Source organism: Oryctolagus cuniculus, chromosome 14 (assembly GCF_051225735.1).
Source record: "Oryctolagus cuniculus isolate XC-2025 breed Fujian yellow rabbit chromosome 14, ASM5122573v1, whole genome shotgun sequence".
Taxonomy (NCBI): Eukaryota; Metazoa; Chordata; class Mammalia; order Lagomorpha; family Leporidae; genus Oryctolagus; species Oryctolagus cuniculus.
In genome coordinates, this window is record NC_142880.1 from 83,094,885 (window position 1) to 83,121,661 (window position 26,777).

Genomic DNA, 26,777 nt, shown 5'->3' on the forward strand with positions numbered 1-26,777 from the left:
TTCTAGATAGCAGCCCTGAAACTCTTGAAGCCCATAAGATTAAGATGGCATTCTTCACATATCCCACTTTGACAGAGATCTGTCGAAGATTAGTCTCTCACTATTTTCTGTTAACTGAAGAAGAACTGACAATGTGGGAAGAAGACCCAGAAGGCTTTAGTAAGGATTAATTTTTTTGGCATGGCTTTTCTCCCTTTCTATAAGTAGATATTTATTTGAATGATGGGAATGATAACATTGTATTGTAGTATAATTTTTTTTTGCGTTTTTGTTATTTGAGAATCAGAGAAGAAAGTTTCCATTTGTTGGTTCACTCCCCAAGTGCCCATAATCACCAGGGTTGGGCCAGGGCCAAAGCTGATAGCCAGGAATGAACCAGTTCCCCTGTGTGAGTGAGATGAATTCATTTTTTTCAGCTAAGATCTGTGTCTCTCGGGTCTGTATTAGCAGGAAGCCGGAGTAGGGAATTGGAACCAGTAATCAAACCCAGGCATCCTGACATAAGGAAAGCCCTGTTCCACTTGTTATTTGGCACTTTTGATACGAAAAACTCGTTTTTGTTTTTTTAATTAATTTGTCAGGAAGGCTGTATGGGCTAGAAGTTAAGGGACCTACATCCCATATTGGAGTATCATGGTTGAAATCCCAGCTCCGGCTTCTCACTAGCTTCTGTTAGTGCAGATCCAGAGAGACATTGGTGATGGTTCATGATAATTGGATTCCTACCTCCCGACACCTGACTTGCATCTCAGCAGCCAGTTTGTCCATTGCCAGTGTTTGAGGAGTGAATCAGTGAATGAGAGAGCTCACTCACTCATTCTCTGTCTCTCCAGTAGAAATTAAATAGTAATTATAATAATTTGCCATCTTCTCTTGTGTACACATTGTAACAAATTGAGAAACAGGAAAGGAATGATTTGTTCAAATATAATGCAAAATTTTGCCAGTAAGAGATCTTTTGAGTTTTTCTTTTTAAAGATGTATTTATTTATTTGAAGGCAGATTTACAGAGAGTCAGAGGCAGAGGCAGAGAGAAAGAGAGAGAGAGAGAGAGAGAGAGAGAGAGAGAGAGATATCTTCCATCCACTGGTTCACTTTCTAATGGCTGCAATGGCTGGAGCTAGGTCGATCTGAAGCCAGGAGCCAGGAGCTTCTTCTGGGTCTCTCACATGGGTGCAAAGGCCCAAGCACTTGGACCATCTTCTACTGCTTTTCCAGGCCATTAGGAGAGAGCTGGATCAGAAGAGGAGCAGCCAGGACACAAACTGGTGCCCATATGGGATGCTGGGAGTGCAGCGACTTTACCCACTATGCCACAGCACTGGCCCCTTTAAATGCTATACAATTTAGACTATCGTATACTTTAAAATAAAACATAAAATTATTGACACCTTTTCTCTTTTATGTCAGTTTCTACTTTGTGGTTTATTCCATGTTATTTTTCATCTGTAGAAAATTTTGTCTCCAATTGATTTGAAGTTTTTAAGCTTGTGATTTATTTATTTGAAAGGCAGAGTTACAGAGAGGCAGAGAGGCAGAGAGAGAGAGAGAGAGAGAGAGAGAGAGAAAGGGAGATATCGAGAGATCGAGAGATCTTCCAAACTGGTTTGCTCCCCAAATGGCAGCAATGGCTGGAGCTGGACTGATCCAGAGCCAGGAGCTTCTTCTGGGTCTCCTACGTTTTCAGAGGGGCCCAAGGACATGGGCAATCATCTACTCTGTTCCTGGGCCATAAGCAGTGAACTGGATCAGAAGGGATCAGAAGTTGAGCAGCCACGACTTGAACCGGCACATGTATCAGACACTGGCACTGCAGGTGGTGGCTTTATTCGCTGTGCTACAGTGCTGGCCCCTAAAACGTTTTCATAATATTTAAAACTTAAAAAGCATTTATTTTCATTTTTATTTGAAAGGCAGAAAGAAAGACACAGTCTTTCATCTGCTGATTTACATCACAAAAGCCCAAAACAACCAGGACTTTGCCAAACTGAAGCCAGCAGCCCAAAACTCAGTCCAGGTCTCCTATGTGAATGGTAGAGACCCAAGTACTTGGGCCATCACCTGTTTTTGCCCCCCAGAGTTTATATTAGCAGGAAGATGGTATTGGAAGTGGAGCTGGAATTTGAACCCAGACATGATATGGGATGAACCAAAAACCCAGTTCTGTTTTTTAAATTTATTTTTAAAGATTTATTTATTTATTTGGAAGAGTTACACAGAAATAGGAGAGGCAGAGAGAGAGAGAGGTTGGTCTTTCATACGCCGCAATTGGCCCTACTGGCAAGATTTGTGCCGATCTGAAGCCAGGAGCCAGGAGCTTCTTCTGGGTCTCCCACGTGGGTGCAGGGGCCCAAGGACTTGGGTCATCTTCTACTGCTTTTCCAGACCATAGCAGAGAGCTGGATTGGAAGTGAAACAGCCAGGACTCAAACCAATGCCCATATAGGATGCTCGCACTGCAGGTGGCGGCTTTACCCATTGTGCTGTAGCGCCGGTCCCAAGTTTTGTGAATTTTAAACAAATATTTTTATCTGTTTGAATTTTAGTGATATGTACATGAGTAACAGAAATCGTTTCATGGCTCTTAGTGTACAGAATCAAGGAATCATGTATTTTAATGAAGTGCCGGTGTGTGAATTACTTAAGCGTAGGCTAGATGTTAGCCTGTGCTTATCCTTTTTACTGGATGCTCATATATAGTTACTCATGTATGTTTTCTAACATTTTAAATATCTTTAACTATTGGGAAGATTTATCTTCCTCCTCTTTTTGTCATTTAGAAATAATTTTAAGGGCTGGTGCTGTGCATAGTGGGTAAAGCCGCTGCCTGCAGCACTGGCATCCTGTATGGGTACCAGTTTGATTCTTGGCTGCTCCATTTCCAATCCAGCTCCCTGCTAATGGCCTGGGAAAGCAGCAGAAGATGGCCCAAGTGCTTGAGTCCCTGCACCCATGTGGGAGACATGAAGGAGGCTCCTGGCTTCAGATCAGTCCAGCTCTGGCCAACTGTTGTGGCCATTTAGGGAGTGAACCAGCGGATGGAAGATCTATTTCTCTGTTTTTGCCTCTTTTTCCTCTCTTTCTCTGGGTTTCACATAAATAAATACATTTAAAAAATAATTTTAGTTCACTTAGAATACAGAGCAAGGGCTGGTGCCAAGGCGCAGTAGGTTAATCCTCTTCCTGCATCGCTGGCATCCCATATGGGGACCAGTTCTAGTCCCGGCTGCTCTACTTGCAATCCAGCTCTCTGCTATGGCCTAGGAAAGCAGTGGAGGATGGCCCAAGCCCTTGGGCCCCTGCACCCATGTGGGAGACCAGGAAGAAGCTCCTGGCTCCTGGCTTCGGATTGGCACAGCTCCAGCTGTTGCAGCTATTTGGGGAATGAATCAACAGAAGGAAGACCTTTCTCTCTGTCTTTGTCTCTCCCTCTTACTGTCTGTAACTGTACTTCTCAAATGAAACAGATGAAATCTAAAAAAAAAAAAAAAAACCACACACACAAATCAAAACAAAAAACAGAGCATCTTTTTTGTTTTTATTTCTTCAGCTAAAATAGCAGGTTTCAGTTTCCTTCCTCTGTCCATTGATTATTCATTTGAAAGGCAGAGCAACAGAGATAGAGGGAGGGAAAAAGAGAGGGAGGAGAGAGAGGAGAGGAGAGGGGACAGACACATTCTATCTGCTGAGTAACTCCCCAAATGCCCATGACAGCTGGGACTAGGCCAGGCCTAAGCCAGGAGGCAGGAACTCCATCCAAGTTTCCAATGTGATTGCTAGGGACCCAAGTACTTCCCAGGCACTTAAGCAAGAAGGTAAATCAGAAGCAGAGTAGCTGTGCCGTGAACCAGCACTTCGATATAGGATGCCATTGTCTCTTGCCCACTGCACCACAACACTCATGCCTCAGTTTGCTTTATTTATGTGTTATATATAATACTGCAGTGTGAAGCTTTGGATCCCTAGATTTTTTTTAAAGTCTTAAATGTATTTTTTATAGATACGGAAAGTATATGGAAGTATGGCAAATTATAACTTGTGAAACATAATTGCTGTTGGGGCCAGCACTGTGGAGTAGCAGGTTAAGCCTTTGTGTGTAGTGGTGGTATCACATATGGGCGCCAGTTTGAGTCCCGGCTGCTCCACTTCTGATCCAGATCCCTGCTGATGGTCTGGGAAAGCGGTGGAAGATGTCCTATGTGCTTGGTCCCCTGTACCCATGTGGGAGACCCAGAAGAAGCTCCTGGCTCTTAGCTTTGGCCTACCCCAGCCCTGGGTATTGCTGCCACTGGGGAGTGAACCAGCAGATGGAGGGTTTCTCGCTCCTCCCTCTCCTGTGTTTCTGTCTTTCAAATAAATAAGTCTTTTTAAAAAAAAAAAAAAAAAACTTAATTACTGTAGTGAAATGTTGTGGCGATACTGTTATTAAGTGATATATATAAGGCTTTAGTCTCATGGATTTAATTTTACTGTACCAATGTTATTCACATTTTTATTTTCCAAACTGAGCTTTTAGGAACCTCATTATTTCATTTCTCAAGAATATCATTTGTCATGTTTTTAATTGCAGCAGTGGAAGAAACAGGAGGAGATTCTTGGAAATACAGTTTGAGGGTAAGTATTGAAAGAAAAATTGACGAGAGAATTCTTAATCCTTCTAAAACTGTTAGTAGAGAGTGACCATCTGTTGGAGATTCCAGCAATTAGATAGGAAACTTCATAACTGCAAAAATCGTTTGAGAGGAAAGTACTTAATTAAAGTCTGAATTTTCATCTGAATTTTTTTATGTTTACTTGGGAGTTTGCAAACTGAATTTTTTTTTTTTCATTTTTGGTTTAATTCCATGGGAAACAGTTATCACTATACAAAGGGAAAATAATCTGTTAAAGTGAAAGTTGGGACTTTTGGGCTAAAATTATTTTATCCCCTCCTAATGATTTTGTTAAAGCTTCTTTTGATATTTTATTTCTCTTACTACCCAGTGTCAGTCTCAGAGACCAGCTCATTGTAAAACTTTCAGTGGTAGGATACTTTAAAAATACATCTGATAGGACATGCATTTTCTGTTGAGGAAGATGTACCCATTATGGCCACTGGTGGTTCTCTGTGATAAGGCTTGTGTTTTACCATTGCTTTTCTTTTCTTTTTAAAGATTTATTTATGTATTTGAAAGATTAATTTTCAGAGAAGCAGAGAGAAGAGAAGTCTTCCATCTTCTCGTTCATGCCCCAAGTGGCCACAGCTGCCAGGGCTGGGTCAGAAGGAAGCCAGGAGCCTCATTCTGGTCTCCTCTGTGGGTGTGGGGGCCCAAGCACTCGAGCCGTCTTCTGCTGCTTTCCCAGGCGTATTAGCAAGGAACTGGATTGGTAGTGGTCAGTGGGACTCGAGCTGGGCCTCATATGGGAATCCAGCATTGCCTGCAGCAGCTTATCCTACTATACCACAGTTCCCAGCCCCTTCCCATTGCTTTTCTAAAATCTTATTTTTTAGATTTATTAGCGTATAGCTGTAAATCAGAGAAATTACTGGTATTTTAAAAACTTTAACAGAATTTGTGACTTTAATTTTTAAAAACTTTCTCTAATAGAAAAGTTTACAAATATCAGAAAATAGAGAAACAAGTCATTTATCATAGCCTATTTTATCACTTTTCAACTCATGGCTAGTCTTTTAGTTTCACATAAGCACAGAATTTTCTCCCAATTTGGATTATTTTGAAGCAGATAGTTTAGATGACTTGATTTCATTTGTGTATATCAGTATATATCTTAGTGATTCCATTTTAAATATAAAACTTACTACTTGTTGAATTTTCTATTAAGCAGAGAATTAGGCTTATGATTATAAAGTAAATCATTGCAAAAATGAAAAGAAAAGTAAGAAAGGAGGGAGGATAGGAATGAGGGAGGTAGGGAGAGTATGATAGGAAGTATCATTATGTTCTTAAACTGTAAATATGAAATACATGGAATTTATTGCCTTTCTATACATAAAAGTAAAAAATACTTATAATTCCTTTATATTATAAAGTAGTGATTTAATACTTCAAAAATTCAAAACAAATATTCTCTTTTGTAGCTAAGAATTGTTTCTGTTAACTGTGTTTGTAAAAGAAAATACTATTTTATTTGATAAATTGAATTCAAGAGTTGGAATTTTTTACTTATATGTATCATTGCTAAGAATTTATGATTTTCAGTATATTCAATCTTGGACAGCCATTTGTAGTACTGAACTATAAATGGATGTGGCTAATTAAAAGTGTACTGTTTTCTTTATGTTTTAGAAATAAATTTCTATGTGCTGTTGATTCCAGCTTGATTTTGTTTGTATTTTGCTCGTTATAAAAATGAGTAATCTTTAAAGAAAATCAAGAATTGGAAACATTTTGGAATTTTAGGGCTTTAAGAATGAGTGCTCTTTGCATTATTGTAGTTTCTTAACTTAAAATACCATTTTTTGAAATTGGAAATTTCTCCCTTTCTCCCCCTTTCCAGCCTTGCACTGAAGTCCTGTTTATAGATATATTCCATGAATATAATCAAACTCTTACTCCTGTGCTTCTGGAAATGATGCAGACACTTCAAGGTAAGGCATATTTTGTGGATCTTGGATTTATCTATTTAATTAGTGTTGAGTTAAAATAGTCTGAGTGCCTGCTCTATGCTGTGCAGTATTTCATATGTTAAATAGTAGATTCGGGTGGGCGCTGCAGCTCACTAGGCTAATCCTCTGCCTGTGGCGCCGGCACTCTGGGTTTTAGTCCCGATCTGAGCACCGGATTCTGTCCCGGTTGCCCCTCTTCCAGTCCAGCTCTCTGCTGTGGCCTGGGAGGGCAGTGGAGGATGGACCAAGTGCTTGGGCCCTGCACCCGCATGGGAGACCAGGAGGAAGCACCTGGCTCCTGGCTTTGAATCAGAGCTCTGTGCCTGCCGTAGTGGCCATCTGGGGGAGTGAACCAACAGAAGGAAAACCTTTCTCTCTGTCTCTCTCTCTCATTGTGTAACTCTGCCAAAAAAAAAAAAAAATAGTAGATATGAATTTGGAAAAAAAGGCAGAATATGCTCTTTCTTGAACAGGACTCATTTGAGATGAGCCTTGAGTTACCACTTGATAGCTGGATTTTGCTCCTGTAAGATAATCGGGGCAGAAGCAAAACAGCAGTCAGGTTACTTGGAGAAGCATTCTTTCTTGAAGCATGTTGTGGGAAGTTTTGCTCCTGTAAGATAATCGGGGCAGAAGCAAAACAGCAGTCAGGTTACTTGGAGAAGCATTCTTTCTTGAAGCATGTTGTGGGAAGTAGTGAGAAATGGTTAAAATAAAAGTTAGCACCAATTACAATGACGACAGTGGGAATGGAAAGAAGGTGTGGTGGGTGTAAGAGAGAAAGATGAAGTAAATTTGAAATACTTGATCACTACACATTACATACAAGTAATTATTTTAATATTAGCTAACATTGGCTCATGATTCTGACTTTTGCTGCTACACTGTAAGTTCCAAGAGTCTGATTAAGTCTGATTTGTTCATACTTTTTTTTAAAAATGATTTATTTTATTTATTTGAAAGAGTTACAGAGAGAGGTAGAGACAGAGAGAGATGTCTTCCATCCGCTGGTTCACTCCCCAGATCCGCTGCGCCAATCCAAAGCCAGGAGCCAGGGCTTCCTCTGGGTCTCTCATGTGGGTGCAGGGGCCTAAGGACTTGGGCCATCTTCTGCTTTCCCAAGCCACAGCAGAGAGCTGGATTGGAAGAGGAGCAGCTGGGACCAGAACCAGTGCCCATATGGGATGCCAGTGCTTCAGGCCAGGGCTTTAACCCGCTGCGCCACAGTGCCGGCCCCTGTTCATACTTTTATTCCTACTGCATGACATTCTCAATAACTATTGGTTGTTCATGTAGCTTTTGTCTACTGTGTGAATGTGCTAGACAAAGGAAAGTGGTCAAAAATGCTGTTGTAAGTCTTAATGACAAGGGGAAAAATTTACTTCATTAGTGGTGGTTGGAGATACAGGTCTAAATTTGGGAGTGCATGTATATAAGGAACCTTGGGAGAAGAAAAAGTGTTCAAGTACAGACCCTGAGATTTTGACCTGTAGGTGATGGGAGGATGTAAAAGACCCTGCAAAAATGCCGGGTAAAGACCATCCCAGAAGTGTGGAGAGACGTTTCCGGGGTGTGTGCTGGAGAAGAGTGCTTTGTCAGATACAGCACTAGTGCAAGAGGCAGAGGCAGTGGAATCTTCTGGGAAAGGAGGCTTTCTGATGACGTGGGGTAGGAATCACGTTGTAAGGGAAGAGGAATTAGATACTGCTGTTACACAGGAGGGAAGGAAGAGAATGTCCCGCAGGGGAGGAGCTTCTCGACCTTGTTCCATAGTAAGGGGGTAGCTCATCTTTTAGGCTTTTGTTCTGTCAAAAACTAAGAATGTTTTTGCTGAAATTATAAGCTAATAGGAATAATTAGCTATCAGTCAACTTCAGTATATTAACTTACAAAGATAATATGAGTACTGTTATAATTTCATATGGCTTGATTGGGAATGTATACTTAGTTATTCGTTTTTAATACAGGTTTACAGATTTTGAGAATAGTTATACTATTTAACTTACTTTGTTTTGTTAGTTTTTGACTGTTGTTTTCTCTTTTCTCCTGTTTATTTTTTTAAGCCACTAGAGGAAAAGACAGGCTGTTTAGATAATATTCTGGGGTGCTGCCTGCTATATTTTCAGGGATCTCTGAGTTGAGAATGTTCTTTTTACCTCTGGAGCAATTTGCTCATTTAGGACTATACTTACTGTAGCTTATTGGAAGAGTGAGCTTTAAAATTAATAATTAGCAGTAAAAAGGTGCTTTGACAAACTTGTTAGAAAAACCCCATGTAAGTTGTGTTTTCTGTAGTATCCATGATGCCGTTCTTCCTGAGCATAGTACAGAGACTGCCAACTTTTCATTCTGAAACTTCCATGTTTCCTAGTAGCTATCACTTTCAGTTTGCATTTTCATTTTATTGGCATTCAGTATACTCTCATGACATGGTTCATTTTTTTCTCATAACATGGTTAATTTTTTATTTGCCTTCTTTTCCAAACTGCTTATTCTTTACTTCTCCTGCCCTGGGTGATTTATCTTTTTAGTCTATTTTAAATAATTTTCCTTTATAATAAGAGTATAATACAACGGCTAGCACTTTGTAACATGTATTTTTCTACTTGATTTTTAGTATTTAATTTAAAAATATTTTAATATTTATTACTTTATACTTGTGTTCTTTAATGGTGGTGGTAATAAAATGTTAACTGTCTTTATACTTATATATATGTTTAATATCATGAAATTTATTGTATTTCACTGGATCAGGAAACTCAACTACTATATTTACATTAAAAAACTTATTAAAAACTAGTTTAATTTACATTTCCTGATACTTATTTTTTTTAGGACCCACCAATGTAGAAGATATGAATGCACTGTTAATCAAAGATGCTGGTATGTTAAACTTCAACGTTTTAGAAATGCTTATTTATTCGATAAACTGTTTAAGTGCTGGGAGAGTTGAGATATAAGAGTAAAGTTCAGGACCTTTCTGATGGAGGAGATAATCAAGTAATCAGAAAATTAATTGTAATATTGTGTGGGATGGTTAATGCTAATGTGATAGTAAACACAAGATAGTTTTGGTGTGCATGGGGAAAGACTCCTCAGAAAGTGTAGTATAAGAATGCAAAGGTGAGTACAAGTTAGGTGTGCAAGGAAGAGTACAGGAAGAAGTTTCTAGGAAGACTGAGTGATACAGACACAGATGTGAAGGTCATAGGAATAAAGCACAGTTAGAGTGATTGTTTTGACTTAACTGAAACAGAGAGATTAAGGGTTGTGGTGCTGGATGCTAAAACATTGCCTCTACTTGGAGCAGACATTATTTCCTAATTTGACTTGAATACTTTACAATGAATTTAATTTTCTATTTGAAAGGAGTAAGGAGTATTTAGGAGGAACATGGAGTAAAAGAACTTGATGTTTTTAAAAATGTCTATTTAAATAATTTCCATGGTTAACATATTTTTCCCTTAATTAACAGATTGTATGTTTCTAAAATGTCCTTAAAGTTTAGTTTGTTACATTGCCCAGGGTGTGAAATCTTTAATTTTTCAAAAAATCTTTTCTTCCCAGTATATAATGCCGTTGGATTAGCTGCTTATGAGCTGTTTGACAGTGTTGACTTTGATCAATGGTTTAAAAACCAACTTATTCCAGAATTACAAGTCATTCATAATAGGCAAGTATGAAGTTTTATGTTTATTATACACTTATTTGCCATATTGATTTTCTGATGCAGGCAGAAAGATACTAAAATTGAGTACAATTTTTTAAATGTTATATTATGACTTAGTAGTTACTGTGTATTGTAGAGTGGATAAAGACCTATTAATACTGTGAATGAAATAGAAGCAAAACAGTTGGTTCTTAAGTTACTTTACTTCAAATGTGAATTGTGATGTTTAAGAAGTACTTTGCATTATTTAAGATAGTTTATAGGAGAAAAGATTTTATGCAAGGCTGAGGGATCCAGATTATTCAACCGGATGGGGGTCCCTTGAGTTCCAGAAAAAAACTGCATAGAAGAAGGACAATTGGAGACTTAACAGTGGGTAGGCCTAGTGTCTAACCAAAGGATGCCCATGAAAGGTAACTATCTAGGGATCATACAAAGAATTCTTTAAGTCTTTGGGGAATTGAGTAGAGTACATACAAACAACATGGCAAAAAGCATTTAAGTACATTTTAGGTTCTTATTGAGGTGGTTAGTTCAATAATCCGGATCCATATGACAGTATTTTTTTTTAACCTATTCTTAAATTATGTATACATTCAAGCCCTTGCTTAATCATTTTAAGTATCAAATGATTAGAATGAAAGGTCTTTTATAGATTTGACAGGTTATTTCTTAGTTTAAAAAAATATTCTGAGGCTTTTTCCCCCCTTTATTTTATTTTTTTTAAAGGTTTTTCCAGGTCTCCCACGTGGGTGCAGGGGCCATCTTCTACTGCTTTCCCAAGCCATAGCAGAGAGCTGGATTGGGAGAGCAGTATCTGGTACTAGAACCGGTGCCCATAAGGAATGCTGGCAGCACAGGCAGAGGATTAACCTACTGTGCCACTGCGCCGGCCCCTCCCCCCATTAAAAGAATGTACTTCTGTTGATTTAGTTCTGTAAGTTTGGTGCCTATCAGAATGCTAAGTGGGACAGATGTTAGTGTAGTCGTTCAGACACTGCTTGGCATGCCCACATTTTGTATTGCAGTGCTAGTTCAAGTCCTGGTCCCATATCCAATCCAGGTTTTGGCTAATACACACTCTGGGAAAGCAGCAGGTGATGACTCAAGTATTTTGAGTCGCTGCAACCCAAGTGGGAGACCCAGCTTAAGCTGTAGGCTCCTGCCTTCAGCCTGACTGAGACCTGGTTTTTGTGGAGACCTGGTTTTTTTTGGAGAGTGAACAAGTGAACGAAAGCTCTCTCTCTTTCTCTCTGCATTTCAAATACAATGATAAAAAAAAAAGACTGCCTAGTATATAGTCCTAGTATATAGTCCAATAATTTATTGCCTAAATTATTGAATGAATAGAATACTAGCATTTTATAAACAGCCATAGAATTGTAGAGCTTGAGATGCTTTAGAAGTAGTTTGAGGGGCTGGCACTGTGGCACAGTGAGTTAAAGCCCTGGCCTGAAGCGCCAGCATCCCATATGGGTGCTGGTTCAAGTCCCGGCTGCTCCTCTTCCAATCCAGCTCTCTGCTATGGCCTAGGAAAGCAATAGAAGATGGCCCAATTCCTTGGGCCCCTGCACCCACATGGGAGACCTGGAGGAGGCTCCTGGCTCCTGTCTATGGTTCGGCCATTGCGGCCACTTGGGGAGGAAACCAGCGGATGGAAGACCTCTCTCTCTTCTGCCTCTCTTACTCTCTCTGAGTAACTCTGACTTTTAAATAAATAAATAAATCTTTAAAAAATATAGTAGTTTTGACCACTAAACAGCTAGTTATCTCTCTGGTTATCCTGTCAACAAGCATTTTCAATATTTGGAATTGACAGTGTCTGTTGTCGTAGATGAATAAAATAGAGTGATTCTACCCTCAGGAAACTAGTAAGCTTGTGATGGAGAGAAAGCCTTCATTAGAAGGCAAATGTGGACTCTAATTATTCCTAAGCCTTTGGGTTTATTTAATTTAAGACCATCACTGTTCAGTACGGTAGCTCTCAGCGTATCACTGTTGTGCACTGGAAATGTGCTTAGTGAAACTGAGAAAATGACTTTTCAATTTTTTTTTTTGACAGGCAGAGTGGACAGTGAGAGAGAGAGACAGAGAGAAAGGTCTTCTTTTGCCGTTGGTTCACCCTCCAATGGCCGCCGCGGCTGGCGCGCTGCGGCCGGCGCACCGCGCTGATCCGATGGCAGGAGCCAGGAGCCAGGTGCTTCTCCTGGTCTCCCATGGGGTGCAGGGCCCAAGCACCTGGGCCATCCTCCACTGCACTCCCGGGCCACAGCAGAGAGCTGGCCTGGAAGAGGGGCAACCGGGACAGAATCCGGCGCCCTGACCGGGACTAGAACCCGGTGTGCCGGCGCCGCTAGGCGGAGGATTAGCCTAGTGAGCCGCGGCGCCGGCCGACTTTTCAATTTTAATTGAAATTGAAAAACTGAAGTTGTGTAAAATATGTATTGGTTACATTAAGATTTCACCTATTTATTTGTACTTAATATGAGCAGTAAAATTTTTAAGATTACATTTTTGGCCTGCATTATATTTCTGTTGGACAGAGTTAATCTCCATCAGTGTTTCTCCATTATCAATGTACATTTGAACTATCTGGCAGTCTTAAAATGCATGTTTTAGTTCAGTAGGTGTAGATCCAATTGTGCAATTCTTTCATGCTCCCAGAATAATGTGTTGTGGTGGATTCGTTCTGAGAGGAGGAGCCTGGTGGGGGCAAGAGGCGCGGAGTCACCACACAGACCCCGGGAGTCAGGTGAAAGCCAGCCAGAGGCACACAGCCCGCAGACTAGTTTAAATAGCCAAGGCAGCCAATCCGGTCAAGGGGTGGTTTATGCCTTAACCAATCACAGCCTGTTGCCAGGCAGTATCCGAAGCCATCCAATCACAGCTTGTTGCCGGGCAGGCTCTGTTGCCAGGTGGTTTCCCAGGGGGTTTCCAAAGCCACTCCTGAGTAACTGATGCTTGCTTGCCAGCGGCCATCTTGGCATGGCCTTCTCATTCCACCACATTTCTCATTCCCCCACGTATTCCAGACAATGCAGACTCTGGGAGGCAGCAGATGATGACTCAAGTATATGGCTCCCAGCCTCTACATGAGAGGCCTGAATTGAATTCCTAGCTTCCGGTCCTGTAGCTCTGGCTGTTGAGGGCATTTAGGGAATAAACCAGTGGATGGGGTATCTTCCTCTTTTTCTCTGTCCTCTCTTTAACCCCTCCCCCTCTTTTCCCTTTCCCCTTCTCCCTGTTTCAATCTCTTCAATAAAAATTTTTTTCAAATAAAAATTGATAATTCTGTATTTCTTTATTTCACTCTATACAAGTCTGAACTTCCACCTGTATGACTATATTGTCAGTTTTCTTTGAATTTTTATTTATTTATTTGAAAGAGCTAGAGAGAGATACATATCTTCCATCCGTTGGTTCACATCCCAGATGGCCACACAAAAGGCCACAAGTCAGCAGCTTCTTCTGGGTTTCCTGTGTCAGTGACAGGGGCCCAAGGACTTGGGCCATCCTCTGCTACCCTTCCCACGCTATTCACAGGGAGCTGGATCAGAAGTGAAGCAGCCAGGACACCAACTGGCATCATAGGCAGAGGCTTCACCCACTATGCCACACACCTGGCCCCTGTATTAGTCAACTTTGTATTATTACACCTAAAATACCTGCGAGGAGCATCTTGGGAAGAAAGGCAGTTTGTTTTGGCTTACAGTTTTGGAGATTAATAGTGCAGGGCTGTGTAGCCTCATTAGTCTTGTATCTGTTAAGGCTGGAGGAATGAGGGGGGACCTTCACAGGGTGAGGCAGGAAGCTGAGAGAGAAGCTAGGCCACATTTGGCTGAAATAACCATTCCTTTTGCAAGAACTAATTCCCAGTAGACCAGCCTATTAGATGCCATAATTGTATTGTCTACATCCTTAACATTAATCCATTGACCATTAACATTAATCCAAGACTTTAGGGTTTAAATGTCTTAATGAACTTGGGGAGCCAGATCCTGTTCAAATTCTATCAGTGACTTTGTTCAGTAGTTTATACCCCTCTTTCAAAAAATATTATTTATTTATTTATTTGAAAGGCAGAGTTACAGAGAGGCAGAGAGAGAGGTCTTCCATCTGCTAGTTCAACCCCCAGTTGGCTGCAACGGCCAGAGCTGCACCAATCCAAAGCCAGGAGGCAAGAGCTTTTTCTGGGTCTCCCATGTGGGTGCAGGGGCCCAAGAACTTGGGCCATCTTCTACTGCTTTCCTAGGCCATAGCAGAGAACTGGTTCGGAAGTGGAGTAGCCAGGAATTGAACTGGGGCCCATAAGGGATGCTGGCACTGCTGGCGGCAGCTTTACCGACTATGCCACAGTGACTGCCCCTGGTTTCTATGCCTTGAGAGGCCTATTCAAATCCTATCTCCTGTTCTGAAATCTTGAGATACTACTTTACATTCTTTGAGTCCTTAAGATATGTTGTAAATTTTTTGAGGGCAGAGAGTGCTTCTATACATTTTCTTCAATTTCAGGGAGGGATTTATATGATGAGTTATCTTTTAACATTGTAATTTTTAAAGAAAAAAGTTACATTCATTAGTTTTTTACATTTATATTCAGAAATCAATGTTTACCATCTTGCCACTGAAGAATGTATAATGCTGAGAAGATGCTTTGTGAATGGCATTCTAAAACACAAATATTTTAAGCTTAATGAATTTTCTGCTTATCTAGACAATGACCACTTCATTTAGCAAAGATGATCACAAATAAATACATATATGTGTTAACCACAATCCTTTACTACTTTAAAAATATGAACCATTATTTTTATAATTTGAGCCACATTTTGTAATCAGATACTTCTCAAAAAATCAGGGATTAGCTGAAATCATAAGATTACATGAATATTTTATATAAGCCTGAAGATCTCACAGTCTCTGAAAATAATCTTTATGGAATTAACAGAATTGGACTAGAAGAATTGAATATAGAAATTCTCACCCTCCCTTTTGTTTATTAAAATGAAACCACCGTTCTGTGGAAAAAGCTGTTATTTGGAAACCCCTCCTACAAATTTTTTGTTGTTGCAGATTTATTTATTATTTTCTTGAAAGGCAGAGTTACAGAGAGAGGGAGGGAGGGAGGGGTGGAGGGGGAGAGAGAGAGAGAAAGAGAAAGATAAAAGATAGATCGATCTTCCATCCACTGGTTCACTCCCAGGTGTCTGCAGTGGCCAGGGCTGTGTCATGCCACAGCCAGGAGCCTGGAGCTTCTTGCAGGTCTCCCATGTGGGCCGTCTCTGCTGCTTTCCCCGGTGCATTAGTGGGGAGCTGGATCAGAAGTGGAGCAGCTGGCTCTCAAACTGGCACGTTTACCTGCTTTGCTCAACACTGGTGCCCAGGAATTCCTTTACTACTACTTTTTAGGACCCTTTAGGTTTAGGGTTTTGGGCATTAGTACTGTTTTTAGTTACTTGAGGAACAGAAACAGACTTGATTTTCTTGTACATATATGGATTACTGAACTGAGACTGTGAAAAAAGAGACGGTGGGGGAGAGGACTCATGGAATTCACGTGAGTACTCTGCAGAGACACTACAATTCCGTAACTTTGGCAACCCAGTGGGAGACTGAAGGAGAATTTGAGCCCACTCTGAGGGCTGAACAGATTCCCTGTGTGGTCCTTGGGAAAGAGCTTCCGATCTCTGGCTCCTGTGGGTATATCACTTGCCTGCTAACTACCTCCAACTTTGTTCAGCTGTGCGGAATTACTTCCCTTTTGAATCAAAAAAATAAAGAGAGAGAGATCTACCACGCCTAACCTGGGAGTGTCACCTTTGGCACACCAAACAGAGCTCTCAGGCCACACCCATCTCAAGCCGCTAAGGCTCCATCAAAAACAGACAGTCCACTTAATCTAGAGTCATAGTATAACAAGAAAAAGCACCACAGTGAAGAAACGAAATATCTCCAATATGCCAAATAACAAACGCAAAAACCGAGGTAATAAAAACAAGGAAGTCACCATGACGCCCCCAAATGAAAAAGACACCCCAATTCAAGATTATGAAGATGATGACATAGAAGAAATGCAAGAAGCAGATCTCAAAAAATTGATAAGAACATTAAGAAGTTCTCAAAAACAAATTCTTGAACTACAGAAATCCTTAATGGACAAGATAGAAAATCTCTCTCGTGAAAATGAAATATTAAGGAGGAATCAAAATGAAACGAAACAACTAGTACAACAGGAAACTGTGATAGTGAAGAGAAATAATGAAGTGAAGAATTCAATAGATCAAATGAAAAACACAATAGAGATCCTTACAAACAGAATGGGTGAAGCAGAAGAGAGAATATCGGACTTAGAAGACAGAGAACAGGAAAGGATACAGTCAGACCAAAGAAAAGAAGAGGAAATTAGGAATCTAAAACATATTGTCAGGAATCTGCAGGATACTATTAAAAAACCCAACATCCGGGTTCTAGGAGTTCCTGAAGGCATGGAGAGGGAGAAAGGATTAGAAGGCCTTTTTAGTGAGATATTAGCAGAAAATTTCCCAGGTTTGGAGAAGGACGGAGAAATCCTAGTACAGGAAGCTCACAGAACCCCTAATAAACACGACCAAAAGAGATCCTCACCACGACACGTTGTAATTAAACTCTCCACAGTGAAACATAAAGAAAAGATCCTAAAATGTGCAAGAGAGAAACGTCAGATTACTTTCAGAGGATCTCCAATCAGAGTCACAGCTGACTTCTCATCAGAAACCCTACAAGCTAGGAGGGAATGGCCAGATATAGCCCAGGTACTAAGAGAGAAAAACTGCCAGCCCAGAATATTATATCCTGCAAAGCTATCATTTGTGAATGAAGGTGAAATAAAGACTTTTCATAGCAAACAGAAATTGAAAGAATTTGTCGCCACTCGTCCAGCCCTGCAAAAGATGCTTAAAGATGTGATACACACAGAAACACAGAAACACGGTCATCAATATGAAAGAAGATAAAGGAAGGAAACCTCACAGCAAAAGATCACAGGGAATTCAAAGCATATATTAGAACTTATCTTTGGCAAATGGCAGGGCAAAGTTACCACTTATCATTAGTCACATTGGAACCAACCTAAATGCCCATCAACGGTAGACTGGATAAAGAAATTATGGGATATGTACTCTTTAGAATACTATACCGCAGTAAGAAACAACGAAATCCAGTCATTTGCAACAAAATGGAGGAATCTGGAACACATCATGCTGAGTGAACTAAGCCAGTCCCAAAGGGACAAATACCATATGTTCTCCCTGATCGGTGACAACTGACTGAACACCAAAAAGGAAACCTGTTGAAGTGAAATGGACACTATGAGAAATGGTGACTTGATCAGCATAGCCCTGACTGTTAATGAACAACTTAATACATTATCCCTCTTAGTAGTTTTTTTTTTGTCTGCTCTACTTAATATGACTGGTTTAATTCTGTAATTAATACACAGTTATTCTTAAGTGTTGAAAATTAACTGAAATGTGATCCCTGTTAAACATAAGAGTGGGAATAAGAGAGGGAAGAGATGTACAATTTGGGACATGCTCAAGCTGACTTGCCCCAAATGGTAGAGTTAGAAACATACCAGGGGACTCCAATTTAATCCCATCAAGGTGGCATATACCAATGCCATCTCACTATTCCAAGTGATCAATTTCAGTTCACAATTGATCATAATGAAAGGACTAAGAGTCAAAGGAAGCACATAAACAAGTCTAGTACCTGCTAATACTAACGGATAGAATAAATAAAGGGGAGAGTGATCCAACATGGGAAGCGAGATACTCAGCAGACTCATAGAATGGCGAATATCCTAAACAGCACTCTGGCCTCAGAATCAGCCCTAAAGGCATTCGGATCTGGCTGAAAAGCCCATGAGAGTATTTCAGGCATGGAAAGCCAAGACACTCTGGCAAAACAAAACAAAACAAAACAAAAAAACAACAACCTAAATGAAAGATCTCTGCGAGTGAGATCCCAGTGGAAAGAACAGGTCTTCAAAGAAGAAGGTACCTTTCTCTGAAGGGAGGAGAGAACCTCCACTTTGAATATGACCTTGTCTAAACAAGATAAGAGTCGGAGAACTCAAGGGGCTTCCATAGCCTTGGAAACTCATGACTGGAGCATAGGGAGATTACTGATGCCATAAACAGGAGTGTCAATTTGTAAAGTCAACAACAGGAGTCACTGTGCACTTACTGCTCATGTAGGATCTCTGTCCTTAATGTGCTGTACATTGAGACTTAATGCTATAACAAGTACTCAAACAGTATATTTCACTTTGTGTTTCTATGGGGGTGCAAACTGTTGAAATCTTTACTTAATGTATACTAAACTGATCTTCTGTAAAAAAAAAAGAAGAAATTATCAACTCCCAACTTGACTCTCACTGGGATTAAACATGACAATAGGTCTGATCTGATTTCATCATCATTTAAAAAAAAATCATCTATTATTTTTCACTTTATGTTTGTGTGGGAGCAAACTGTTGAAATCTTTACTTAATGTATGCTAAACTGATCTTCTGTATATAAAGAGAATCGAAAATGAATCCTCATGTGAATGGAAGGGGAGAGGGAGTGGGAAAGGGGAGGGATGCGGGTGGGAGGGACGTTATGGGGGGGAAGGCATTGTAATCCATAAGCTGTACTTTGGAAATTTATATTCATTAAATAAAAGTTTAAAAAAAAAAAAAAAAAGAAGGTGGAAGTGGTAGGGGAACTGGAACTGGAGCCTAACACTCCAGTATGAGATGGGAGTCTTAATCACTGTGCCAAATGCCTGCTCTGCTTTCAAACTTTTATTTTAAACATGCAGATTGAAATTACATTTTATGTTTAAATGCTGAAATATAACTCTTAAAATATCTCACTTCAATTTCATGATTTCCATTTGTCTAGGTATAAGCCATTGAGACGCAGGGTGATTTGGCTGATTGGTCAGTGGATTTCTGTGAAATTCAAGTCTGACTTAAGACCCATGCTTTATGAAGCAATCTGTAACTTACTTCAAGATCAAGATTTAGTGGTACGTAACTTAAATGTCTTAGAGGAGTTATATGAAAGCTTTAACCTGTTTTTATTCAGGAGAGACACTGTCCTTGAGATAATATCATAATCTGTCTCCCTGTTGCTGTTGTTTCTTTGTCCTTTATTTTTGAAGATTTGTTTGCCCTTGAAATTGTTGTTTCTATTAAGAATTTTTCTCTGTGGTATTCACATAATATTCTTGACTGTGTTACTGGAAAATTGATAATGGCTTTTTGTTGCTTTTGTTTCCTTCAGTATGCTTGGCACTTTATTACATAGATTTACTACGGAAGGAGGTTTCATGATTTTTAGAAGTATAAAATTGTATAATCGTTTTCTTTCTTTTGTTTTCGCTATTGGTGGTTTATTTTGTTCCTGAGTGAATATATTATTGACTTAATATATATTTTCTTTAACTTTGGCTTAGATGTGACTCCATCATAGTCTTTTAAAAAGTGAATTCGGTTGTCTTTTCCTGACTTCCAAATGGTTTTTAGATGAAATTGATTCCCTCCAACCAAATCACGCAAAGAGCTTGTCTACTTATTTGCTGTTTCTCACACCGCCCTGTCCCTCCCTCACTCCAGACTTCCCTGTAGTTTTAGTTTGCTTCTGGGTGATTTCCCTGCCTCTCATCAAAGACTTGGTTCACAGCTTTCTCTTCTATTTGCAAGCTGTGATAAGTAAACTACTTGTTGTAGTCTATGAATGAAAACATAATTAGGAAAGTAACATCTTTGAGTTTTCTACTTAAGTATTAACCTTCATTTAGTTCTTTATTGTGTCTGGAATTTATTTTTGACCATGATGTAAAGTAAGGTCCCATTTTTTTCCTTTTTGTTTTTTAAATAAGGACAGCAGTGCTGCAATGATGTATTGAATGATCCTATTTTCTTAGTGGTCTGTTAGGCCACCTTTGCCATATCCCAAATTTACATAAGCATATGAGTCTATTTCTGAACATTGTTCTGTTCCTTTGTTCTGTTTGTTTCTACTTGAATATTGTTTGAATTACAACCAATAGTAGTCTAGTAAATCTTAAACGCTTGGTAGGGAATACATACTTGGAGCTTTGAACACACATAAGAGTTTCATGGTTCAAAAAAGATCAGCTATTATGTGTCATTAATTAGCTACATTATTTTGTGTGGTACTGTTTGTGTTTACACTGTTAATTGACCTTCCTTTTTGTGCTTATTGTTAACTATGTCTTTTAGAGCACGTTAACAGTTCCTCATGCCATAACTTGAGAATTGTCTTAAATTTTATACAACAGACTAAAATACTTCAAAAATTTTTTTCCTACACATTCTCTTCCCTTCCCTCCCCCTCCTCATAGAATATACTTCCTGGCAGATGCTGTGTTGGGCACGTTTCAGGTTTGAGAACACGGTAAACTGCATTGTAAGTGAGAGGAATCTTGTTTTCCCAGGACCACAGATGGTTCTTGCACTTAAACCTGATGTTTTAAGGTTTCTGAATGTTACAATTGTATCTTTAAATTTCAGAAATTTGAAATAAATTTTTAAATAATTTTGGTTGAGATATTTTTGCACTCCTCAGAGAATAAAACAATGAATAACTGAAAAAAAAAACAAAATTAGTGTAATCACTCTTTCTTGTGAGTGATTAAATAAGATGTAAACTGTGGTACAGTGCAGAATTCTGCAGTTGTGGTTGGGAAGCAATGAAATGACTGTTTTCATGGGCTTAGTATTAGCAGCACAGGAATAATGAGCCTCCGAAAACAGACAGTGAGTGGCACTGTGAAGGAACAATGAGTGGCACAGACGAGACTGCTGCAGACCTCGTGTCCACGGTGGGAGGTGCAGCTGTCAACTGGACAGAAGTACTGCAAGCTATAATGAAGTTTTCATGCTTGTGCCTTTTTAAGGGTTTCCTAGTTTTGTCCAGTTTTTGTCTTAATGTTTTTGTTTTATTTTTTCTATTTGCCCCTTCTTTGTATCTCAGAAACAGTGCCACAGCTTTTGAATTGTGGACTGGTCTGTGTTTTGAAAGAAGATAGGATGAATTCTGAATTCAGCTACATTCATTGAGTGTAACTTCCTAAAGAAACATAGAATAATCTGTTTGAGACACCAATTGATAACATCAGGTCTACCTAACATATTAAAATGAGCTTTAGAATTTTTTCCTTAATGGAGAAAAATAAACTTAAGGAGCTTTTTATTCCTTTAAGAAACCTATTTATATATATATATATATATTTCAGAAGAAGTACATGAAAGTATGTGATTGAGTTGATCATGATTTTATTGCAGATTAGAGCAAAAAAGTACCTCAGTACCACCAAGAAGTGGTCATAGTAGAGTAGGAATAGCAGTGTATAGAATAGTGTAAGAGAATATTGCTCATGGTAGTGTCTCTGAGATCTGGCATGAAGTCATGTTTTAGCAATTTTTTTTTTAAAGATTTTATGTATTTATTTGAGAGATAGAGTTACAGACAACGAGAGGGAGAGACAGAGAGAGATCTTCTGTCTGCTGGTTCACTCCCCAAATGGCCATGACGGCCGGAGCTGCGCTGATCTGAAGTCAGGAGCCAGGTGCTTCTTCCCAGTCTTCCATGCAGGTGTGTGGGACTTGGGCCATCCTCCACTGCTTTCCCAGGCCCTAGCAGAGAGCTGGATCAGAAGTGGAGCAGCCAGGACTTGAACTGGCGCCTATATGGGATGCCAGTGCTGCAGGCGGAGGATTAACCTACTGTGCCACAGCGCTGGCCCCTTAGCAAATGTTTTTTGAAAGAATTAGAGGAGGTGAGAAAGGGAGAGAATTCAAGAAGGAAGATGGAATTTTTAAACAGCCAGATTATGAAGTCGTGGTATTATTTCTCCTTAGCAGATTGTTTTTTTACTTTTTCTTAAGTCTCTGAGACACTGCTACGTGCGGGATGTTGAAGTGGTCAAGCATGAGGCCAGCCCAGATCCAGAACTCAAGTGAACCACCCTGACAGTTATCCCAGGGTGCAGTCAGGAGTGACCCTAGCACAGCAGTGTCTGCTTAGTCTTTGACTGCTGTTGACCTGTGGTTTCTTTTCATGTTCTCTGTTTCATGCTTTCGGGGGTCATTGAAGAGTTCCTTATTCCTAGGTTGTGCTTGGTCTCTGCTGTGGAATTAACCTGTTAATTTTTTCATGAGTTTTCTGAGGTTTCATGATGGAGGGGATGGGAGAGTAAGGATAGACTCACAGGCCGAGTTACAGTCTAGAACCAGATCTGAATACTTAGGGTTTCATTCTCCTTCAGACAGTCTGAAAAGTAATGTTTAAAATCTTACTAAGGGAGGATATTCCGTTTCCTCCATTTATTCAGCAATTGTTTACTGAACAACTCTGTGTACGTTTGCTCTTAGGAACTATGGGTTTCATGATGGAATACCTTACATTCAGAGAACTTGCCTAATCTGCATGTCAGAGCTCCTTAAAACGTTTTAAAACTTACGTTCTGAAAAATGGCGGCAAGGAAAAAGTAATCATTACAGATGTGGAAAGTGTCACCCCTAAGAAAGTTATGGCTCTTAGCCAGAAAATATTAATTTTTGGTGTAATATCTTATAAACTAGAATATAGAATTTAGTTATGACTTGGATTTGTGTTATTTTATGGAGAAATTGAAAATATCAGCCCATATCAATTTAGCTGATCAAGTGAGAGGTAAAACTTGAAAGAGAATTAATTAGGACACTGTTGTGATAATGTATGTGATTTGCCTGTATAACATGCTGGTACACAAAGATTATGTGATTTAGGAGGTGGGGAGCTTGTATAACTCTGTTTATGAGCTTGGGATTCATAGACTCTCATATCTTTTGGGTATTTCAGATTTTACTGTCACTGAAATTACAAATAGGAATTTATATTCTTTCTCCTCCCTCTCCTCCTGTCTCCTGAACCCTTCACTTACCCATCTTCCAGCTGGCCCGGCTTCACCTTGTGCCTGCTACTCAACCTTCTCTTTTACTCTGGAGTCACCTGCACATACTTCTCGCTCAGTCCCAGGCTCTCCACATACCTGATGGCAAATTATTTTTCTTGCTGGAAGCACCCATTGGAGTAAACCCTCCTTAAGCAAACTATGGGGAACTGAGAAGAGTGGGAATAACACTAACTTTACCTTTACTTTTTCTCTCTTGCTGCAAGCTAAGGGAAGTATCCTTTATTTCTGGATGTCATATGTTCTGTGGCTTTATTAACAAAATGAGTAAAGAAAGTGATTTGGAATAAAATGACATTTAGTAGTTAATGATGTTTAGTAGTTCTATAATGATTGAAAACTCATAGTATACTTTCTTTTAGGTCCGTATTGAAACAGCTACAACTCTGAAGTTAAATATCCTTTGAAAAATATATAAGTGCTTTATTGCAAAGAATTCTAACTTTTGTACTTTTTGAAATTATTTTGCAAAATTAGGAGATAGTTGAAAATGTAGTTTTTGGTTGGTTAATTGCATTTTTTTCAGGTATGTGTTTTTGTTGCTAACTTTATCTTTTGGTTCTCAGTATTCCTTAACTGTCTTTCACCTGTTGATGATTTTGAATTTAGAACAGATCAGTTTCTACCGGTAAGCATATTTCGAGATTTGAAAACAATTTCTGTTCATGTCTTTTGAACGTTGTGTTATTTTACCTCTGAAATTATATATATATGTTATTTTTTAAAGCTTAATTTTAAAGTGTTTTGGATTACTTTAGAGGATATAACTTGTATTTATAGCTATTCAGGTACTTTTATGGTAACAGTCACATTTAATCTGTATATTTTTGTTAGCTATATTATCATCAATTTTAAAGTTGACCACCAGACTTAATTTTTCTCATAATTATAATCTAGTGTTTTCATGTCATGTGCATCTATTACTTTTTAAAGAAAATTATGTATTTATTTATTTGAGAGGTAGAATTATAGACAGAGAGAGGGAGAGACAGAGAGAAAGGTCTTCCATCCACTGGTTCACTCTCCAACTGGCCACAATGGCCTGAGCTGAGCCAATCTGAAGCCAGGAGCTTCTTCTGAGTCTCCCATACAGGTGAAGGGGCCCAACCTCTAGGGCCATCTTCTACTGCTTTTCCAGGTCATATTAGATAGTTGGATTGAAAGAGGAGCAGCTGGAACTCAAACCAGCTGGCGCTGCAGGTGGAGACTTAGCCCATTGTGCCACAGCGCCAGCCCTGCATCTATTACTTGTACTCCTTTTGTTATTTCCCTGTATTATGTGTGAATATATTTCTGTATCCTACACCAGATTGCAAGTTGCTTGAAGAACAGATGACAAATCATAGACATCATTCAACCTCTGTCACCTAGAGTGTTGTTTTTACATAATTGGTATTTATTAAACACTTGCCAAATATGTTAAGAAGCTTGAGGGGGTGGTGTTTGTATTTCCTAAGAGGAGTATATGAGAAGAAAGTTAAATGATAAAATATCTGTTTGTCCTTCTTTGAGTGGCAAGGATGGGAAAACTTGTAGAGCGGTGGTTTTTCTTTAACAAAATTATCACTAGTAATTTTTGGATGAAAGAAATATGTTTGATATATTTTTATAAACATCAACTAGTTATCTGAAAGAACACAAGTTTAAGTAAGTGCTTGTGATTTATAAGTTTCTAACATAATTTTCTTAATGTAGGAGTTGAAAACCAGGCAGATGATGTTTGTTTGCTGTTTTCTAATAAATATTTATCAGTTGTATAACAAATGTATAGCTACAAAAACTTATATCTCCATGCAACATATGTTAAGTGCCATGGCATTTAACTGCCACGTGAGTGAAATATTGGTGTTCTTTTTGCTTTAATGAGTAAATTTTGCAAAAGAAAACATTTTGTATTGTCAACAGGTCTACATGAAAGCCTTAGTTAATAGTATAAGATTTAAATATTCACAATTTAGACACTCTACTATATGTTAACTCAGTTTATAGATGAATTAAATTGTGAAGTGGACATATTTAACAGCAGTAAAGAGAAGAATCACTTTGATATTGACAGCTTGTACAATTTAAAGTCTAGTAATGCTAACATTTTAGCTTTCTGTTTATTTCTTTGACATTATGATTTATGTATTTTTTCCATCTACATCTATGTAGAGATCTTTACATTTCTATTCCAAATTTTTTTTTATATTTGCAGTATTTGGAAACCATGTTCACGCTACTTTTTCAACTACTGCAGCAAGTTACAGAGTGTGACACAAAGATGCACGTTTTGCACGTACTTTCTTGTGTGATTGAAAGAGTCAACATGCAGGTAATTTAAACATTAAAATTGGATCAACAATGTAGAGACGTTTAGAAAGCAGAATGTTCCATGTTTTAGGCACATTTATATTAAAACTTCTCAAAATACGGTGTTTGCGGTGGTAGCCATAACGACTTTTAAACATGCACATTTTCTTATGTGTTATTTTTGTATAAAAAATTAAGTGTATTTTGTAGTCAAGGCCATATTATACCCATATTATAAAAATGACGTGTAAGGCTCTTAACAGTTATATTAATTTGCTTCCCTGTAACTCCTAATCTTTGTAAAAATTCCTAATCTAGGAAACCACAGTGTAATTACCGGAGTCTTCTTACATACCTTTCTTTGAAAAGTGCTGAAATAAATCTGTAAGGGATTAACAAAAGGTAACTGATTGGGAGTTCACACTCTTAGAGAGCTTGCTCTAGAATTTGTTGTTTGTGAATTTTGGCACCTTGAGCCTATTTATTAATTCTAAAGCAGTTGTTGAGAATCGTTATCAGTTATTAGGTAACAGCCTACCAGTTTATGTGCTAAGAGCTTTGTATATATTTATCATTTAATCCTCTTTTATTCTGATATCAACTTTTAAAATGTCCACATATGAGAGACAATAAGTGGTATTTGTCTTTCTGTATTTGGTTTATTTCACTTAGCATAATGTCCTCCAGTTCCATTCATTTTACTGCAGATGACAAGCTTTCATTTTTGTGAAATTTCTTTCACATTGTCTACTTAATTTTATTTTTTAAATCTAGGGGAGAAGGGAGAGAGAATGAATGAATGAATGAATGAATATCTTCCATCCACTAGTTTTACTTCCTAAATGTCTGCAGGAAACTGGAATTGGAAGCAGTGCCACTGGAACTTGAGCTAGTGCCCCAGTATAGGATACAGATGTCCCAAGCATGATTTCATCCACTGTACCACAATCCCTGTCCTTATTATTCTATTTTTTAAATAGTTAAGTAATATTAATAGGAATTTCTTAAAGATTTTTTTATTGTAGAACTGAATATTCTTATCTGTGTCTTTCTAAGCCTCTGGCTAAAACAGACCATTTTTGAATTTCTTTTTGCTTAGCAGACTTAAAAATGCTTTTGTGTTTTCTATTCATACCTATCTTTTAGAACACAAAGAGCCAAGGCAGCTCAAGTGACTGCATCATCAATAAGAAACATAGG

The 26,777-nt window shown here is 38.8% G+C and overlaps 1 protein-coding gene across 14 annotated transcripts in view; it reads left to right on the plus strand.

Moving 5' to 3' along the window:
• Nucleotides 1-26,777, plus strand: part of IPO11 (importin 11) — a 217,158-nt gene that overhangs the window by 76,809 nt on the left and 113,572 nt on the right. For all 14 annotated transcript variants that reach the window (XR_016220816.1, XR_016220815.1, XM_051853725.3 and 11 more), the window contains 9 exons: nt 7-159; nt 4,571-4,614; nt 6,499-6,589; nt 9,443-9,490; nt 10,175-10,280; nt 19,205-19,331; nt 23,648-23,681; nt 23,873-23,913; nt 25,483-25,599. Coding sequence is in view for 12 of the 14 variants with exons in the window: in XM_051853725.3 (XP_051709685.1) it covers nt 7-159; nt 4,571-4,614; nt 6,499-6,589; nt 9,443-9,490; nt 10,175-10,280; nt 19,205-19,331; nt 23,648-23,681; nt 23,873-23,913; nt 25,483-25,599 (761 nt within the window). In the remaining 2 variants the exon portion in view is untranslated. The remainder of the gene's footprint in view (nt 1-6; nt 160-4,570; nt 4,615-6,498; nt 6,590-9,442; nt 9,491-10,174; nt 10,281-19,204; nt 19,332-23,647; nt 23,682-23,872; nt 23,914-25,482; nt 25,600-26,777) is intronic.